Below are 21459 nucleotides of genomic sequence, written 5' to 3'. Positions count from 1 at the left end.
TAATAATTCGTCGTAGAGTTGTCATGTATACACCTTCATCTGAAGAGGGAAGTTTTGTACCACGTTCAAGAATCAACATCGATATTAAATTGATTCATTCTTGAGTGCAGTCCAAGGCGGACATTAACATGCAATTAAAGGAATTGTTGATTGTATTGGGGTTCCTCTTTGTCCTGATTTTCGTATTATATTGGATTGTTCTCCATATGGTCTGTCGAGAGACGACTGGAATCTTGATACTGCTATTTCTTATTGGATTATAGAAATGTAGCATCCACTAATTCTTACGTTTTCTTGATTTGTTTCCTACCCATAGTTACTGCTTTCATGAGATGTTCCCATATTTCCTTATATACTTTCTTAAATCTCAGCTAAAGTCACCATAAATTGTAGTTGATGCAAATGTATGTCAGTGTAAGTTTAGGACTGTCTTAATGTTTTCAGTCTATGCAAAGTTGTATCTCTGTATTATAATTTTATATTTTCCTGTTCTTACAGTAATGTCAAATAAAGGCAATAGACTTCTGTGAATAATCATGACATGTGCAAGGAGATACTCTCAGGAGAGGATATGAGGAGGGCTGACAAAAACAGTGCAATACTCTGAGCAACTATTTTATTAAAAACCAATATAACTTCTGTTATTCAGACTTTAGTTTACAAGCGTTTATATATTAGTCTCCATTACAATAACAGTAGCGTTTTCTACTATACTGATGCAACATTAGCAAATATTCCAGGCACATCTGCGGCTGGGAAAATTAACCGCACTGTATGATTTACATGTCACTAGTTATACATATACTCCAGCGGAATGTCACATATTTCGGCATTCATTCACATGCGCCATTCATGTTAGAGAATGATTCTTCGAAGAACCAGCGTGAAGGACAAGCGAAAAAACTGATTGACATACAGCTTTCCACTACGAAGTACACAGAATTAAACAACAGTTCTCTGGTTCATCACACATTTACCTCAAATCAACTCACTCACCTAAATGTATACTCGCATGTTACAAATATAATTCTTCTGAATTAATCACATTTTAAGTTTCAGATCTGATATGCTTCCACACAAAAACATACAAACATGGTAGCCCTCGTTTTGTTGCAATGCGTAGTACATAGCAAATAAAGTTTAACTCGTATGACAAGGACATATCAAGATATTTGATCATACTAGAACTCAACAGACACCAGCGTCTCCTGACAAACAGCTGCTTCTTTTTTCGAAACTATACCTACGAATACCCACTTATGTACCTGAGTTCACAGTAACTGATACAATATGCTATGCAAAATAACATTACATTCGATAATCAATGTACTCGAAAGTAAGCTAAGAATTTTACAAGGGAGTAATATCAGTTTTTATCCGCCAAGTATGGCAAAGTAAACCATACGTAACTCATTTTATCTGCGCTTGTGAACTGAACGTAAGTTAATTATTTTGTGTTGTAAACACGAGCTGATGATTGTTGAACAAATCTCGTCCTACAGATTTCTATTTTTTCCACCATAAGAAACACACAACGTTTTTCAAAAGCAGTACATGAAGACCAGATCACGGAAGAATATTGTGATATGTATTTTCTTATTATTGTACATCACATGTAACACTGTAAGCGATTCCATTAACATTTGTGAAAGCATTTTCAAGCAAATTTCTTCATGTTTGTTGTCCTATCTTCAAGGTATTCTATTACCACTGACTCAGATTGTTTATTCTACACCTTAAGAAGACAACTGTTCGTTGCAGTCACTTTTACAGTCCATTAAACTTAACTTTGGGAAAGAGTTCCACTTCCAACCGCCACAATCAATTTTTGGTTACACTTAGTGTATACAGCAACAAACACTTTTAATATATTTTGCTTACAAAACTTATACACGTTATCAGTGTTAAAGGAATCGCAGCTTACCTTCCAAAGCCTAAAAAGCTTCCATGTACAAACTATTTACACGATGTCTCTGTCAGGAGCTCAACGATTTACTACAACACAAGGACCACAGTGGTCTCTTAGTTGGTTATCCACTGAAACTCCTGCCGCATAAGTATTCAGTGATGTTTCCAACTGTTTGCTGAAACAAGAGACATTGTTTTACTTTATTATGTAGTTACACACATGTGGCTAAACATTTTACAGCCTGATTTACTAATGTTCAATTTTATAAGTTAAGGTGTGCTATTTCTCTCACCTTTATAATACACTTCACGATACATGCTTGGACAGTACCTCCCGGACTGAAAAGAGAAACCGTGCATGAGACCCAACTCTCTAAACGAGCGTTAAATATTAAGTTAACAGTAATTTGACATTATTTAATTTCTAGTACCCTATCCGTCTTACTGCAAACCAAGTTCGTATTCATATTTCATCTTATATTTCAAAACTGTAAATAAGTACATTGCTCTATAGGTAGTGCTACACATTTAGCGTAAAATAACATTTTGGTTTAACGGCTTTTGCAACAAATGCTAAAAGTGGTTAACACAAGACAGTATATAGTGTGTGTGGGTCGATATTTATCATCTTCCTCAACAGCAGATGTAGGATTAACCAGCTTTGATATATTGCTGAAGAAGGGCTCGTCTAAAATTCTCCACATATTGCAAACTTCAGGATTAATTACCTGCCCATTCCTTGACGACAGGTTCTCATATTAGATTTGGTAGTCTGTTAGATTATTTTCTATTGCAACGAAACTAGCAGAGATCCTACTTGATCTGTCTATCGAAATTACCTCTTGTTAGACGCTCACGTGACGAAAATCATGCGCTACCTCCTAATATCGTGTCGGACCTCCTCCCTCCCAACGTAGTGCAGTAGTTCAACATGGTATGAACTCATAAAGTCGCTGGAAGTGTGCTGCGGAAATATCGAGCCTTGCTGCCTCTATACTCGTCCACAATTGCGAAACTGTTGCCGGTGCAGGATTTGTGCACGCACTGACTTCTCGATTAAGTCCCATAAATGCTCGATGGGATTCATGCTGGGCGATCTGCGTGGCCAAATCACCCGCTCTAATTGTCCAGAACGTTCTTTAAATCAATATCGAACAACTATGGCCCGATGCATTGTCACTAACAAACATTCAATCGCTGTTTCGGTACATGAGGTCTATGAATCACTGCAAATGGTCTCCACGAAGCCGAAAATAACCATTTCCACTCAATGACCGTTTCAGTTGGACCAGAGGACCCAGTCCATTCCATGTAAACACAGACCACTTCTTTAGGAAGCCACCACCTGCTTGCAAAGTGCGTTGTTGACAACCTGAGTCCAAGCCTTTGTGAGGTCTGCGCCATGCCCTACCCCTACCATCAGCTCTTACCAACAGAAATCGGAACTCATCTGACCAGGCAACAGCTTTCCGGCCGTCAAGGATGCAACCGATATGGTCACGGGCCCAGGGGATGCGCTTATTCGATGTCGTGCTGTTAGCAAGTCCACTCGCGTCGGTCGTCTCCTGCAATAGCCCATTAACACCAAAACCCGCCGCACTGTCCTAACGGATAATTTCTGCGATTATTGCCCGTAATGTTGCTTGCCTATCAGTGCCGACAAGTCTACACAAACGCCGCTGCACTTGGTCGTTAAGTGGAGGCCTCTGGTAACTGCGTTGCCCGTGGTGAGATGTATGCCTGAAATTTGGTACTCACGGCACACTCCTAACACTGTGGATCTTGGAATATGGCATTTCCGAAACTGAATGTCCCATGTGCCTATATCCGTGTTCAGAGTCTGCTAATTCCTGTTGAGTAACCATAATCACGTCGACAACCTTTGCACATGAAAAACCTGGGTACAAATGACAGCTCCGCCAATGCACTGCCCTTTTATACGTTGTATACTCGATACTACAGCCATCTGTATACTTGCATATCGCTATCGCATGACTTTTGTCACCTAAGCGTATGATCTCAATATTCTATTTCCGTGTCATAAAAATAGCGGTGAATTATCTATCTCTCTATCTACTACCAGTTGAATAATCTATCTTCCTGTAACATCTCCCCCATCTTTTGCGTTTGTGATTCACATTCTCATCTAGCTGAAATAAATAATCTGTAAATATGTAATTCACTCACATAGAATTTTATGTACACTACAACCTAGAGATGTAAATCAGAATGGACGATCACACGTGAGAAGATTCCTGTTAGCTGTAGGTTTACTAACGTTGTGGCTGATTTTGCATGGAGGGATGTTTAACGGATAAGAGGATGTTTTAGGCCAAATCAGAGATAGAAATATGTATAGCGTACAGAAACAAAAAGGCAGCATTAGCTGAACAACCTAAAGGAGAGTGAAATCAAACTATGCAACCAATGTGGCGTCTCTAACGGAGATCATACTTATAAATCCAAGAATTTTTTATTTGATTCTCTGAAATGGTTGTATGAGCTGCAAGAATATCTTTTACTTTTTATTATATGCTGCAAGAATAATTATTGACATGTTTGTGGCGAGTTGGGCAACAATACTGACCGTAGTTAAAGGCGGACATTAGGCAACGCATTTCCATCGAACTGGCGGATTTGAGAAATTGTTATAGGTTTTCGCCTCTGCAATATAATTTCATAAAAAAATATCACATGTCAGGAGATGATACCTTCGTTATGTCATAAGAAAAGATCACATGTCAACATATGATAATTTGCTCCTGAAGGAAGACAGAGATTTGTGTCGAGTTAAAGTTATTTAGCACCATACTTTCTTCGGTATATTGATAATAGGCTCAAGACATCTCTCTGCTAAAGAAGGCACCATTGTCAAGGTAGGTTAGTACCAGAGAGGCTGAACATAAAAATAAAATTATTTGTATGTAGATAATAATGATGCATATGGTTTGGATATAGGACTACTTCCTTTTAGACTAAGTGGAAGGCAATATCAAGTTCTAGATAGGTTTGTCAGAGCACCAGACTGCACTTGGGGTCTAGAAGAAGAAATATGTTATGTACTGTTTCACTGAAAATACTAGGAAACGCAAACAGATAGTCTCGTTAAAAAACTGCGTAATCGTTCGTTGTATGCATGCTACTTGAAAGGCCAATGACGTTACTGGGCAAGAAAAGCTTCCCTATATATCAATAAATATACCAGTAAGTGAACTATATTGGTTTCAACGTGCAGTTATATGACTATTATTGTACATATATGTTCTATGTGTAGTTATAGCATCATGAAAAACTTATGTATATAATTCATGTCAAGAGCAGGGTGTTTGTAATGTGTGTGTGTGTGTGTGTGTCTGTGTGTGTGTGTGTGTGTGTGTGTGTGTGTGTGTGTGTCGTTTGTGTGAATGAATGAAAGGACGGGAGAGCGGGAGGAAGGGTAAAAATTTTTTTCTGGCTATGAAGTCAGTTTAATCCCAATGTCAATTACTCCTACAGAGAGGAGTTGGAGACGCCGTTACATCCCCATGTTATTCAAGGTCAGAATATAATTTTTACCATTTGGTGTAACCAATTTTACGAAAAGCAAATGATTTTCCTCAAGAGACTACAGTAAGCTGAAACACTAAGCCCCCTTAAGCGCTACTACTAGCTCGAAATCTGAAGATACGAAACGTGCAAACTACTGTGATGTTTTCGGTAATAGCTTGCACATATAACTTAGTCTCCACTGCCACAAAGAGCTCTTGCACCGTGACATAGAAGGTCAAATGATTGTGCATAATCTCCTTTGTTCTTCAGTCTTTACGTTACGGGAATCATCGGATAATCAGAAGATGACTTATTATACTACTTCAGATCAAATTAGAATTTTAAGTACAATTATTTGGCTTACCTTTCATGTTATTCGATAATAGCTACTATGATTTGTTATGATCTCTTATGAGGTGTTATTCGGACTGTAAGACAGTACACATTTATGTCACCAACACCTGCACTACCCATGTAGGTAGATACTGGCTGAGCGATATGAACTTAAAAGGCCAAAACAATATCTAAATCAATAAATAGAAGTTGAGAGAGTAAACAATGCCCTTAACAGCGTTAAGAGTAGAGACTTACGGAATGTAGTTGTTGTTAATGCACAGCCTATTCGTTATAATCTCTTGTGGAAATTATTTTTTACCGTACACGTCACATACATTTGTTATACTTCATATGTATGAAATCTACTAGGCGAATTCTGTTCAATGATTTATCACACGCAACGTAATCATCATCAGTAATTGATAGTGCTCAATACACATTCACAGTTATGAAAATTACATCACCAAGAAATATAGACATCTTTTATGAATTCTCATATTGTGAAACAGAAGCATGTGAGCTTGTAAATGTAAATACCATAATTTTTTAGGTCAAGGGTACCTAATTATTACGATATTCGCATCACCAGCTTTGCCAGTCTATTGCGGTCTTCACTTGCGATGCTTAAACCACTAACTGTTTTGTTATATAAGACAAGTTATGCACTCTGAACATAGCGAAATCGTATAGCGTGTGTTCCGTAATGTCCAAAGAGCATTACTTGAACTTTTGTGTATTATTCCTTTCTTTACTCATCTTTCTTTATGGTTCTACGATTCGTACTTCACCTATCCACTGAATTTTTAACATCATTTTTGACAGTACATTTAAAAAAAGATGCTGGTTCTTCACTTTCTGATCTCCGAAGGTTCAAAATTTTGCAGACATGCAACTCTGTTAGTGGTTTAATAATCTCACCTGAAAATGATAGTAAATTACCGAACCCAATAATGTGAGTATTGCAGTAATTAGGCGGTCTTAATTTACCAGTAATAAAGTGTTGTACAGGGTGACTCACCTAACACTTACACCGCAGATATTTCGGACATGGAACGCGGTATCGACATGTGGCTTTCACACAACTGAATTTCAGGCAATGACGTATATTTGCAGCCAACACACAAATTTTGGGATGTTCACGAAATTGCAGTTCCTTAGAGCAGTTACAAATTTTAAATGAGACAATATCTATCAACAGTAAAATCCTAAAAATAGCATAAATCAGAATATCAGTGGTGCTTGTTGCAAGAAGCAAGTGCTAGTAGTTAACGAGTTATCGTGTTGAGGACTTTGTGAACACAGACAGCTGTCTGTTCCATCTTATTGCCTGGATGCTCAGCGACGACGCTATGTTTGTTTACATTGTGTTGGTACGCTACGACTGCACTGCGACGGTGCTGTCAGTTATTGTGTGATATTGTACGTCGAGAGATAAACGAGGGGATATTGATACAGTTATTTGTGAACGTCTTTAAAGAATTTCGTGCAAGTGTTAGTGTAACGCCTCTAATACCCAACAGAACGAAACGTGTGATTGGAGAGGAAGGCGAAAGTAACGTTCCGGCTGTTGCAGTAGTAAAATTGCCAAATAAATCCCGTGTAATTGCACGAGGAAGTGGCATTAATCAGACATTTGTACGTAATAACCGTTCTGCATCGTCGTAAGTTCCATCACTATCACATCTCTCTCCATCAAGTGCTGCATGGAAATGATTTTGGGAATCGTGTAAACTTTTGTACATGGGCATTAAAATATGGTGTTCCGGACGTGTAATTATTTTGTTGAGGGATGAGGGAACGTTTACTGATCATGGCGAACTGAAGATCAGAAGCATGCTCTACATGTCTGTTGACAATCCCAATCGGCTTCGTCTGGTGGACGTCAGCTTCCATGGAGTTCAAATGGTTCAAATGGCTCTGAGCACTATGGGACTTAACATCTGAGGTCATCAGTCCCCTAGAACTTAGAACTGCTTAAACCTAACTAATCTAAGGACATCACACACATCCATGCCCGAGGCAGGATTCGAACCTGCGACCGTAGCGGTTGCGCGGTTCCAGACTGAAGCGCCTAGAACCGCTCGACCACACCGGCCGGCTCCATGGAGTTTAAACGTGTGGTGTGAAATACTGTACCATCACCTCATAGGGCTGTTGTTCATGGTGGGAACACTGAATTTACACAAGTATCTCAACCTTCTAACGGACCATCTTCCACTGGGGTTAGAAGATGTTCCCCATCGGAATTGGGGGCGGGGAATCTCTGATGTCAATATGATGGCTGCCAGGTCCGTAGTGCACGAATTACGACTGCATATCTTCAGGGATATTTCCAAATCGATGGATTTGACGAAGAGGGGCTGTACCTTGGCCAGCGCGATCTCTGATTTCAATATGATGGCTGTCAGGTCCGTAGTGCACGAATTTCGACTGCTTATCTTCAGGGATTTTTCCAAATCGATGGATTTGACGAAGAGGGTCTGTACCTTGGCCAGTGCGATCCCCAAGTCTACTGCCACTGGATTGTGTTCTGTCGGGAATGCTGGCAGACACTACCTACAAAGACATACCAGCGACATCAAATGATACGAAGCCGCGAATTACTGCTGCCTGCGCTGCAGTCACAATTGAAGTACTAGGACGCAGTACGGCAGAGTGCAAGCTTCTACTGACGCTGGTGGTTTCTTTGTGAGCACAGGCTTTGGGCTGTATTGGTTCTTTACGTGTCAGACCCCACATAGGTGTTGTATTCTTTTTTATTCATCCTTCGTTTGTTCTAGGCAGTGTCCCATTTAACAGCATGACACCTCTGGAGACATATTAACATCTTTGTAGGCCTGCTCGTGTGCACCCATGCTTGTTTCACAATCGTTTGTGCTACCACATGGAACAAACAACTGTGGCTTTTGCAGTGTTCAAACAAAGATTATCTCGTAAATTACCTGCACTAGGCTCCTACAACAAACACCACTGATATTCTCATTTGCTCTACTTTGATGGTTGTACTGTCAGTAGGCGTTGTTCCATTTAAATATTTGTACCTTTTTGTAAATCAGTACATATTAGGAACTGATAACGTTCCGTGTTTGGGCTGTAGAGGTGCGCCCATACATACCATTCCAACCTGTGTAATCCACTTATCAATGGCGTCTTCCATTCCCGAAATATTTGAGGTGCAAGTTCTGTGTGATTTGCCCTGTATAAAGATACACTTGCTGAAAGTCTACTACATTCTACATTTTGAAATCGTTAGTAATGTGATTAAAAAGAAGTTGTTCTCCATCTTTCCTTGTTCTGCGCTACTCTTTTCAATTCTCATGGAACCACAATACCAGCCAAAATCTGTTTCGAATACTCAAATCTCGGGCTGCCCCTACTACATATCACATTTACTACTCTTTTCATTTCCAAGATCACGATTTCTGGATGCCGGAAATGATGTCCCACTAAATTTACTTTAGACTGTTAACTTTTTTTCTTTCACTTCTTGACTTATATTTTCCTTTTGTACCTAATTTCGTACTTGATCGATTCCCTTAATTTTTAATATTCTTTGCCGGTCCCAAATTACGGAATGCCGTTTCTTGATTTCCTGGTTTGCGATGGTTCAAGTTTCGCATCCATCAAACGCTGTATTCCAGAAAAGCACTTTCAGGGAGTTATTTCTCATTAACCTGTCGGTTAAACTCCTTTATTAACAAAATCTTTAATCGTCAGTGTCAATGTACTTCTTCGTCCTTCTTTGTCAGGGATAATCTGTGTAACCTTGGTTTCTGTATAAGGAAAAAGCCTTATACTCTTCCACTGATGTGTTTTTCGAAATTTTAGTGCTAAACAACTCATTATTTTCCTCCATACTCCTGTCCTTCACCTTCGTCTTTGTTTAATTGTCCTGAATAAAGATTTTGTGCTAAGTAAACTGTCCATTTAGATCGGCAACAATGCAGAACCGGTAGGATCACGGAAATCTACTGAAAATTTTATTTCCGACTTCAGTATAGGCTGATGATCCTATGTGCTACAGTTTTTTTTTTTTTTTTTTTTTCATCAGTCTACTGACTGGTTTGATGCGGCCCACCACGAATTCCTTTCCTGTGCTAACCTCTTCATCTCAGAGTAGCACTTGCAACCTACGTCCTCAATTATTTGCTTGACGTATTCCAATCTCTGTCTTCCTCTACAGTTTTTGCCCTCTACAGCTCCCTCTAGTACCATGGAAGTCATTCCCTCATGTCTTAGCAGATGCCCTATCATCCTGTCCCTTCTCCTTATCAGTATTTTCCACATATTCCTTTCCTCTCCGATTCTGCGTAGAACCTCCTCATTCCTTACCTTATCAGTCCACCTAATTTTCAACATTCGTCTATAGCACCACATCTCAAATGCTTCGATTCTCTTTTGTTCCGGTTTTCCCACAGTCCATGTTTCACTACCATACAATGCTGTACTCCAGACGTACATCCTCAGAAATTTCTTCCTCAAATTAAGGCCGGTATTTGATATTAGTAGACTTCTCTTGGCCAGAAATGACTTTTTTGCCATAGCGAGTCTGCTTTTGATGTCCTCCTTGCTCCGTCTGTCATTGGTTATTTTACTGCCTAGGTAGCAGAATTCCTTAACTTCATTGACTTCGTGACCATCAATCCTGATATTAAGTTTCTCGCTGTTCTCATTTCTACTACTTCTCGTTACCTTCGTCTTTCTCCGATTTACTCTCAAACCATCCTGTGTACTCATTAGACTGTTCAGTCCGTTCAGCAGATCATTTAATTCTTCTTCACTTTCACTCAGGATAGCAATGTCATCAGCGAATCGTATCATTGATATCCTTTCACCTTGTATTTTAATTCCACTCCTGAACCTTTCTTTTATTTCCATCATTGCTTCCTCGACGTACAGATTGAAGAGTAGGGGCGAAAGGCTACAGCCTTGTCTTACACCCTTCTTAATACGAGCATCTCGTTCTTGATCGTCCACTCTTATTATTCCCTCTTGGTTGTTGTACATATTGTATATGACCCGTCTCTCCCTATAGCTTACCCCGACCTTTTTTCAGAATCTCGAACAGCTTGCACCATTTTATATTGTCGAACGCTTTTTCCAGGTCGACAAATCCTGTGAAAGTGTCTTGATTTTTCTTTAGCCTTGCTTCCATTATTAGCTGTAACATCAGAATTGCCTCTCTCGTCCCTTTACTTTCCCTAAAGCCAAACTGATCGTCACCTAGCGCATTCTCAATTTTCTTTTCCACTCTTCTGTATATTATTGTTGTAAGCAGCTTCGATGCATGAGCTGTTAATCTGATTGTGCGATAATTCTCGCACTTGTCAGCTCTTGCCGTCTTCGGAATTGTGTGGATGATGCTTTTCCAAAAGTCAGATGGTATGTCGCCAGACTCATATATTCTACACACCAACGTGAATAGTCGTTTTGTTGCCACTTCTCCCAATGATTTTAGAAATTCTGATGGAATGTTATCTATCCCTTCTGCCTTATTTGAGCGTAAGTCCTCCAAAGCTCTTTTAAATACCGATTCTAATACTGGATCCCCTATCTCTTCTAAATCGACTCCTGTTTCTTCTTCTATCACATCAGACAAATCTTCACCCTCATAGAGGCTTTCAATGTATTCTTTCCACCTATCTGCTCTCTCCTCTGCATTTAACAGTGGAATTCCCGTTGCACTCTTAATGTTACCACCGTTGCTTTTAATGTCACCAAAGGTTGTTTTGACTTTCCTGTATGCTGAGTCTGTCCTTCCGACAATCATATCATTTTCGATGTCTTCACATTTTTCCTGCAGCCATTTCGTCTTAGCTTTCCTGCACTTCCTATTTATTTCATTCCTCAGCGACTTGTATTTCTGTATTCCTGATTTTCCCAGAACATGTTTGTACTTCCTCCTTTCATCAATCAACTGAAGTATTTCTTCTGTTACCCATGGTTTCTTCGCATCTACCTTCTTTGTACCTATGTTTTCCTTCCCAACTTCTGTGATGGTCCTTTTTAGAGATGTCCATTCCTCTTCAACTGTACTGCCTACTGCGCTATTCCTTATTGCTTTATCTATAGCGTTAGAGAAGTTCAAACGTATCTCGTCATTCCTTAGTACTTCCGTATCCCACTTCTTTGTGTATTGATTCTTCCTGACTAATGTCTTGAACCTCAGCCTACTCTTCATCACTACTATATTGTAATCTGAGTCTATATCTGTTCCTGGGTAAGCCTTACAATCCAGTATCTGATTTCGGAATCTCTGTCTGACCATGATGTAATCTAATTGAAATCTTCCCGTATCACCCGGCCTTTTCCAAGTATACCTCCTCCTCTTGTGATTCTTGAACAGTGTATTCGCTATTACTAGCTGAACCTTGTTACAGAACTCAATTAGTCTTTCTCCTCTTTCATTCCTTGTCCCAAGCCCATATTCTCCTGTAACCTTCTCTTCTACTCCTTCCCCTACAACTGCATTCCAGTCACCCATGACTATTAGATTTTCGTCCCCCTTCACATACTGCATTACACTTTCAATATCCTCATACACTTTCTCTATCTGTTCATCTTCAGCTTGCAACGTCGGCATGTATACCTGAACTATCGTTGTCGGTGTTGGTCTGCTGTCTATTCTGATTAGAACAACCCGGTCACTGAACTGTTCATAGTAACACACCCTCTGCCCTACCTTCCTATTCATAACGAATCCTACATCTGTTGATATTACCCGATACTCATCTGACCAGAAATCCTTGTCTTCCTTCCACTTCACTTCACTGACCCCTACTATATCTAGATTGAGCCTTTGCATTTCCCTTTTCAGATTTTCTAGTTTCCCTACCACGTTCAAGCTTCTGACATTCCACGCCCCGACTCGTAGAACGTTATCCTTTCGTTGATTATTCAATCTTTTTCTCATGGTAACCTCCCTCTTGGCAGTCCCCTCCCGGAGATCCGAATGGGGGACTATTCCGGAATCTTTTGCCAATGGAGATATCATCATGACACTTCTTCAATTACAGGCCACATGTCCTGTGGATACACGTTACGTGTCTTTAATGCAGTGGTTTCCATTGACTTCTGCATCCTCATGTCGTTGATCATTGCTGATTCTTCCGCCATTAGGGGCAATTTCCCACCCCTAGGACAAGAGAGTGCCCTGAACCTCTATACGCTCCTCCGCCCTCTTTGACAGGGCCGTTGGCAGAATGAGGCTGACTTCTTATGCCGGAAGTCTTCGGTCGCCAGTGCTGATTATTTATCAAAATTTAGGCAGTGGCGGGGATCGAACCCGGGACTAAAGACGTTTTGATTATGAATCAAAGACGCTACCCCCTGACCACGGGTTCATTCGCTACAGTTACAGCCTCCAAATGTCATGGTACGAAATCATAAAAGGGTATGTAACGCGTTTTTATTTCGTTGTCAGTGCTCGTTGACTTTATTCTAACATTTGCGGTTTCAAATTACGATCATTTTGTAGTTACGTACTGGTTGCAAAGGAACACGTCAATGGAGAATGAAAGCAGGCTCCCTATGTCGATAAAATCTCGTCACGTATGTTCCTGGCAAACTTGCCTCCACGTACTTTGTTTGCAGGTCCACAAAATATTAACAGTCGTTGCTGACGGGCCATAAATAAAAAAGGCTACACTGGTCATATCCCATTAGGTATGTCAAACAGCTATGTGAACTAAGAAGCAAGATTTGGGGCGTCATTTCTCGAAGTAGGGGTTGCAATTGGTCAATGTTTTTGTCCGCTATACCGCACCACCAAGGTTGAAGGACTGCCGTAACGTGTAAAGGAGTAGTTCTTAGGTGCGCAAATAAATATAGGTCCCTTTATTATTAGGTTTATTTATTGCATTTGGTAGTACATGTCAATACTTTCAATCTCAATGTAAATGTTTCAATATATGTATATTTGTTGTAACAGAGCCTTATTTCAACAGTCGAAACTGAACAGTCGAGTGAGAGGGTAGCTGACGGAGATATATTTGACGTGAGTGCATGACTGTTGGGTTGGTATTCCTGGTGAAAAGACCATGGATAAAATATTCGATTCAGATGAAAAGGAAATGAATCATGGACAGATTTGATACTTTAAAAAAATATTTGTGGGGATCCATTGCCTTCAGATGGTTAATAAACGTAAACATGGTCCTTAGTAAAATGGTTCAAATGGCTCTGAGCACTATGCGACTTAACTTCTGAGGTCATCAGTCGCCTAGAACTTAGAACTAATTAAACCTAACTAACCTAAGGACATCAAACACATCCATGCCCGAAGCAGGATTCGAACCTGCGACCGCAGCGGTCACGCGGTTCCAGACCGAAGCGCCTTTAACCGCACGGGCACACCGGCCGGCCGGTCCTTAGTAGGCTGTAACGTGATTTTTATTTAATCGTGCGATTAGCTAATTTCGACAACTTTTCACTGTCAAGCACTTGTAAAACCAACGAGGAAAAGTACCACATTGTCTGTATACATTATGTGTATAACTAACACTATACACGCCTCACATTAAGATCTTAATGAGTAATGTTTTGGGCGGCAATAATGATGGAATGGCGGGCCCCACTAATTCCCATGTACGGAAGTTTGACTAGTACCCGACACCTCCAAGATGTCCTACAAAAGATTGTAAGGCCTTGCAGACAACTTCATCCTAGTTGATAACAAGACAATATCATACCGTACTCTAAAAGTGTCTCGATATATTCAAAGACGAGACATCAACCAACTGCTTTGGCCAGCACAGTACCCAGACATGAATCAACAGATCACGCGTGGAACCTGTTGAGGGTGGCCATTGCACAACGTCCGAATAGACCTAACAATCTTCAGAATCTAACCAAACATGCCGTTGAGGAATGGGACCCCATACACCAAGATAAACTTTATGGTTTCATCTAGAGCAAGCCTCGCAGACTGGCAGAACTCATACGTGTGCGAGGAGGACATACTCACTGCTAAAGACTGATAATCATCACCACGAGATGAAGATTTTCAGTTTTTGTTTTTAAGATGTACACTTAGGAGAGAGGTTGCTTTCTTTTGTGATGAATTTTTGTAACTAATCAAAATCTTTCTAGTTTTCAGAAGGAATCATGTTTATTATGTTAATAAGATTGTACAAAACCTCAATGGGCGTACTGTAAGAAGCCATTGTAGTACAATCTATGATATTCTAAACTTTGTTGAGGTGTGTATTTCTCTTAGAAAATCCTAAGGCTTTCCAAGACATATACCGTCTTCTTTTCGACGACTACGTTCCCATAGAATATCATTTTGCAGAAACTGATTCCGTATCTTGAGACATATCTGAAACAGGACCGGTAGCATCGGATACAAATCATGAAGTTGATGGGCAGGAATGTGATGAAAATTATTATTTTAGCGAGTACAAAGCACAACATAAAATAGTATTAGTGATAACAATGAAAAAGGGAAAACTATATACTCCTTTCGAGTATGCACATACCATCAAACGGGACTTCTGAAGGATCAGAATTAGAGAAAAAGCCGGAAATCGTATTTCACTGTAATTACAACAGATCTGGAATTTATGTACTTGACAAACTCTGTGCACTCTACAGTGCAGCTGGGTCATCATGGATATCGCCTATGGCAATTTTCTTTCATACGCTTTACATCGTAGGCCTTAACTCGAGTAATTTTCTCGTACAACAAGAACAAATACCGAGACAGGCTCGAGAATCTCAAGCTTTGGCAATTACTCTACTACAAGATAAGCTCAGTAGATGAGCGCTGACTACTAAACGACCAGATGATATAAAGAGATTGCTGGTAAAATGTAAACCCAAAAGACTGCCGCCAGAAAATACTGAACTTCCATTGGAACCAAGAAACAGGAACAAAAAGGTGCCGATTATGTTACAAAGGGACAAAAGAGACCTTTCTTCTCAAAATTTGCATGTGAAAAATGTGTTACGCATCTTTGTTTGCGAAATTAACGATAAATAATTTTTGGAAAATGTCCACCTGCAGAAAGCATTAAAGACACCTAAAAACATTTTGATTAACTCAACAATTTACTTAAACCTACACTCCTGGAAATTGAAATAAGAACACCGTGAATTCATTGTCCCAGGAAGGGGAAACTTTATTGACACATTCCTGGGGTCAGATACATCACATGATCACACTGACAGAACCACAGGCACATAGACACAGGCAACAGAGCATGCACAATGTCGGCACTAGTACAGTGTATATCCACCTTTCGCAGCAATGCAGGCTGCTATTTTCCCATGGAGACGATCGTAGAGATGCTGGATGTAGTCCTGTGGAATGGCTTGCCATGACATTTCCACCTGGCGCCTCAGTTGGACCAGCGTTCGTGCTGGACGTGCAGACCGCGTGAGATAACGCTTCATCCAGTCCCAAACATGCTCAATGGGGGACAGATCCGGAGATCTTGCTGGCCAGGGTAGTTGACTTACTCCTTCTAGAGCACGTTGGGTGGCACGGGATACATCCGGACGTGCATTGTCCTGTTGGAACAGCAAGTTCCCTTGCCGGTCTAGGAATGGTAGAACGATGGGTTCGATGACGGTTTGGATGTACCGTGCACTATTCAGTGTCCCCTCAACGATCACCAGTGGTGTACGGCCAGTGTAGGAGATCGCTCCCCACACCATGATGCCGGGTGTTGGCCCTGTGTGCCTCGGTCGTATGCAGTCCTGATTGTGGCGCTCACCTGCATGGCGCCAAACACGCATACGACCATCATTGGCACCAAGGCAGAAGCGACTCTCATCGCTGAAGACGACACGTCTCCATTTGTCCCTCCATTCACGCCTGTCGCGACACCACTGGAGGCGGGCTGCACGATGTTGGGGTGTGAGCGGAAGACGGCCTAACGGTGTGCGGGACCGTAGCCCAGCTTCATGGAGATGGTTGCGAATGGTCCTCGCCGATACCCCAGGAGCAACAGTGTCCCTAATTTGCTGGGAAGTGGCGGTGCGGTCCCCTACGGCACTGTGTAGGATCCTACGGTCTTGGCGTGCATCCGTGCGTCGCTGCGGTCCGGTCCCAGGTCGACGGGCACGTGCACCTTCCGCCAACCACTGGCGACAACATCGATGTACTGTGGAGACCTCACGCCCCACGTGTTGAGCAATTCGGCGGTACGTCCACCCGGCCTCCCGCATGCCCACTATACGCCCTCGCTCAAAGTCCGTCAACTGCACATACGGTTTACGTCCATGCTGTCGCGGCATGCTACCAGTGTTAAAGACTGCGATGGAGCTCCGTATGCCACGGCAAACTGGCTGACACTGACGGCGGCGGTGCACAAATGCTGCGCAGCTAGCGCTATTCGACGGCCAACACCGCGGTTCCTGGTGTGTCCGCTGTGCCGTGCGTGTGATCATTGCTTGTACAGCCCTCTCGCAGTGTCCGGAGCAAGTATGGTGGGTCTGACACACCGGTGTCAATGTGTTCTTTTTTCCATTTCCAGGAGTGTATAATTAGCTGAAGTCTATCGATATAACTATTTAATATGTTTCTGCATTACATTATGTTAGCTATTGATATTGATTTTAAAAGTTCCTGATGTCCCACTCTGAATATGACAAATCTGTACCAACAAAGAAAACTGAAATATTTTGTTCCCTTTCCTTACAAAAGACAGAGATAACCGAACAAACAAAACACAAAATCGTAGCTTGTATCTAGGAGACACATCGCGACTAACGGCGTCACGGAAGTTGACGGGCCCAGCGGAAGGGTAAACAAGGTTAATGGGGAATATCTGTCTGGTTTTTTTTTTGCATACCTTTTGCCTTTGTATTGCTTTTACTTGATTTCTCGTTTTTTTAATGTCACTGTTAATTTTAATTTATGGCATTTTGAAATCATGTGGTTTTGGTATGTTAACTGCTTGTTTGTAACCTCTATATAGTTCCCCCCTCCCCAAGATATTGTTCCTGTAAGCCAAGCTGAGTTACTTTTCCTTTCTCCTAGCTTGATACATAGGATGAATTTATCGAGTGTCTGGACGATTATACATCGCTGCTTCTCTGATGGAGAGGGAAAACTGCAGGAAGTATCTTGTGTTTCGACAGATAGTAATACAGTTTCAGTGTTTCCTGTCCTGAGATTTTCTACGACTTACGCTATCTGGAAAGTACGGAAACTGATCACGTGTACATGTACTGTTCCATTATCTGCCACAAAATAGGTGGCTACTCGCTTATCATGTACACTATGTGATCGAAAGTATCCGGACAACCCCAAAAACAAATGTCTTTCATATTAGGTGCATTGTGCTTCCACCTACTGCCAGGTACTCCATATCAGCGACCTCAGAAGTCATTATACATAGTGAGAGAGCAGAATTCGGCACTCTGCGGAACTCACGAACTTCGAATGTGGTCAGGTGATTAGGTGTCACTTGTATCATACGTGTGTACGCGAGATTTCAACACACCTAAACATCCCTAGATCCACTGTTTCCGATGTGATAGTGAAGTGGAAACGTGAAGGGACACTTGTAGCACAAAAGCGTATAGGCCGACCTCGTCTGTTGATTGACAGAGACCGCCGACAGTTAAAGAGGGTCGTAATGTATAATAGGCAGACATCTATCGAGACCATAACACAAGAATTCCAAGCTGCCTCATGATCCACTACACGTACTTTGACAGTTAAGTGGGAGGTGACAAAACTTGGATTTCATAGTCGAGCGGCTACTCAGAAGCCACACATCACGCCAGTAAATGCCAAACTACGTCTCGCTTGGTGTAAGGAGCGTAAACATTGGACGATTGAACAGTGAAAAAACGTTGTGTGGAGTAACGAATCACGGTACACAATGTGGCGATCCAATGGCAGGGTGTGGTTATGGCTAACGCCTGGCGAACGTCATCTGTGAGTGTGTGTTGTGCCATCAGTAAACTTAGGATGCGGTGGAGTTATGGGATGGTAGTGTTTTTCATGGAGGGGCTTGCACCCCTTATTGTTTCGCGTTGCACTATCACAGTACAGACCAACAATGATGTTTTAACCACCCTCCTGCTTCCCACCGTTGAAGAGCAATTCGGAGATGGCGACTGCGTCTTTCAACACCATCGAGCATCTGTTCATAATGCAGAGCCTGTGTTTACACGACAATAACATGTCTATAATGGGCTGCCCTGCACACACTCCTGACCTGAACCGTGAAAACACCTTTGGGATGTTTTGGAACGCCGACTTCGTGCAAAGCCTTACCGACCGGAATCGATACCTCTCCTCAGGGCAGCACTCCGTGAAGAATGGGCTGCCATTCCCCAAGAAACTCTCCAGCAACTCCAGCACCTGATTGAACGTATGCCTGCCACAGTGGAAGCTGTCATCACGGCTAAGGGTGGGCCAACACCGTGGGAATTCCAGCATTACCGATGGAGGGTGCCACAAACTTGTAAGTCATTTTCAGCCATGTATCCGGATACTTTTGATGATGTAGTGTATGTTAGTTCACTAAAAAAGAATTTTTCTAAGATGAGCTACTGAAACTAAAAGGTAATGCCCAAAATCAGATTGTTCTATGATGAGACAGTAGTTCATTTTGTAGCGAATACTTTGGACAAAATCGAGAAGACTACGGCCATATGGACATCATCGCGGATGTCGAGTACTGTGATTGCGGTGCATGATTTAGCATCTGTGGTTGTCATAGAGTGGGAGTTTCTGTGGAGTGAGGATTCAAACATTCAGGAGCTTCTACATCTACATAAACTTTTCTTTATATACAATGTTCTCCTAAATAGGAAATTTAACAGTTTCTACAGTAACACATTTCGTTCTGTATCCATTACTGCAAAAATTTCCACCTGTTATTAATCTAATAAATAAATAAATAACAACAGGACAAACGCTTGTTGTATTACAGTTTCACTCTTGGCTCAAAATGTAAACAGATTTAAACTGAATCACGTGTTAGTTCTGATGTGTTGTTGCTATGTTTGTAAGGTGTCAGGCAAATCCAACACCTTCCGTGAAAACCCTGACATGATAAACAAATCCAGTAGTATGTCACATAGCTCCGAATAAATCGTGACATCAAATTCACCAAAGTAACACGAGTAACGAGTGAGCAAATGGAATATCACAGATTAACACAAGAATGCCTAAATGCATGTCATACCTTCCCATCGTGAGACAGACGCAGTTCCGAGGGGAGAAACGAGAACAGAATCCGAGAGCAGAACCGTGTTAAGTTAGAAGGCCCTACGATAAGGGACGGAAACCCACGTTGCCAGCTAACCGCTAGGACCACACCCCAGCCACAAGTTTTAGCGTGACACTTTTTCTCGTCTCTGCTACTTCAGGACCACCCCCGAGTCGATGTTAAAAGCTAGAGCCCTCCAGAAGAATAGTATAGATCTTACGATAACGCTAAAAGGACCACACCAGCTGCAAGTTGTAGCGTGAGACTTTTTCGCGTCTGTTACGTTGCAAACTTTAAAAACATTGCCCCACCACGAAAAGTATAACGTTTCTCATTAGATAGACAGAATAATTGTAGGCGGAGCTTAAGGTTAACATTGAGACCCTGACTGGTCAGATGAAAACACAGCCAGATAGTTTTTTAAACCAATTACGGTAAATTGTAGTAAGGAGAAGTTAGGAGAGAGTAGCTTCCGAGACGGCGAGGTGAGCGGAGCTGTGCTGCCCGCTGCCCCCTGACGAACACCGACAAGGTAATGAGCGCACGCGATGCCGCATAACAGTGCATAAAGGTTCACTCAGAACTGCAGAAGTCTCATCTGTTACATCCCCTTTTTGCGTAATACTAGTGTCGATCGTCAATTAAAGCTCATGGTGTTCACATTTGCCACTTGAAGTAAAAATCCGAAACGCAATGATTTTTCTGTTATATAGTTACTGAGAAGCCACATCAGCCACTGTAATTTACGACAAGTTAGATAAGTAATTAAAGATAATTGAGGGTCACTGTAGACCATTTTGATAGTTTTCTTTTTCGTGAAACTTAATTTAAACCTAGATTATAGATGTGATATGGCATACGTCATCCTTCAATCCATTGTAGAACCTGGAAACCCATTCAGGGAATATTCGATCGCATTTTTGTTGAACGCAGTTGATTTTTACCATCCTGTAATAAAACATTTCCTTTTATCAATAGTGCAATTTATAAACAATGTTTTGTGAGTAGAATAAAATTTCCAATGGTAAACTTAACTGCTTTGTCGACGTTACTTTACCAGCTAACTAAAAATAGGAAAGCCCTGAACCCCTTCCACTAAATTTAGTTAGTATTAAGATTCTTTTACAGGGAGTGCAGTGGAGCTGACGCTCAAATCAGTAAGTATTTGATTATATCATCGCTAGTCTCACTGAACTCTTCTGAACACTACATGCCATGTGTGGTCTGGCGTCTTCTTACCAGCAACAGGTCCCAGGTTCAAACTAGTCAATTCCCTAAAAAAACTCGCTCAGAGCGTCGTTGCGCGAAAGTGGTAGGGAGACACGATATAGAACAAACAGACACCACGCAGAATGTTAGAGAATGGCGACCCTGCCAGGATGGTAAAATACCATGATTGAAGGTCGACCACATGCCTAACTAGGTCAGAAAAATATCGTGTTGAAAAATTTTCGTATTAAAAAAATTTTTTCTTAAAGTTATACATAGTCGAAAACAGTAGCCGCATCGATAG

The 21459-nt window shown here is 41.3% G+C and overlaps 1 protein-coding gene across 1 annotated transcript in view; it reads right to left on the bottom strand.

Annotated features, from left to right (window-relative positions):
* Positions 1–599: 599 nt before the first annotated feature.
* Positions 600–21459, bottom strand: part of LOC124606114 (carbonic anhydrase-related protein 10-like) — a 719303-nt gene continuing 698443 nt past the window's right edge. Inside the window, exons 11-12 of the mRNA XM_047138077.1 lie at positions 2202–2247; positions 600–2084 (exon numbers count right to left, since the gene is read on the bottom strand). Of these exons, the coding sequence (XP_046994033.1) occupies positions 2062–2084; positions 2202–2247 (69 nt within the window). The 3' untranslated portion in view covers positions 600–2061. The remainder of the gene's footprint in view (positions 2085–2201; positions 2248–21459) is intronic.

This window comes from Schistocerca americana, chromosome 3 (genome assembly GCF_021461395.2).
Source record: "Schistocerca americana isolate TAMUIC-IGC-003095 chromosome 3, iqSchAmer2.1, whole genome shotgun sequence".
In the NCBI taxonomy this organism is placed as follows: domain Eukaryota; kingdom Metazoa; phylum Arthropoda; class Insecta; order Orthoptera; family Acrididae; genus Schistocerca; species Schistocerca americana.
This window is presented reverse-complemented; position numbering and strand designations above follow the sequence as displayed.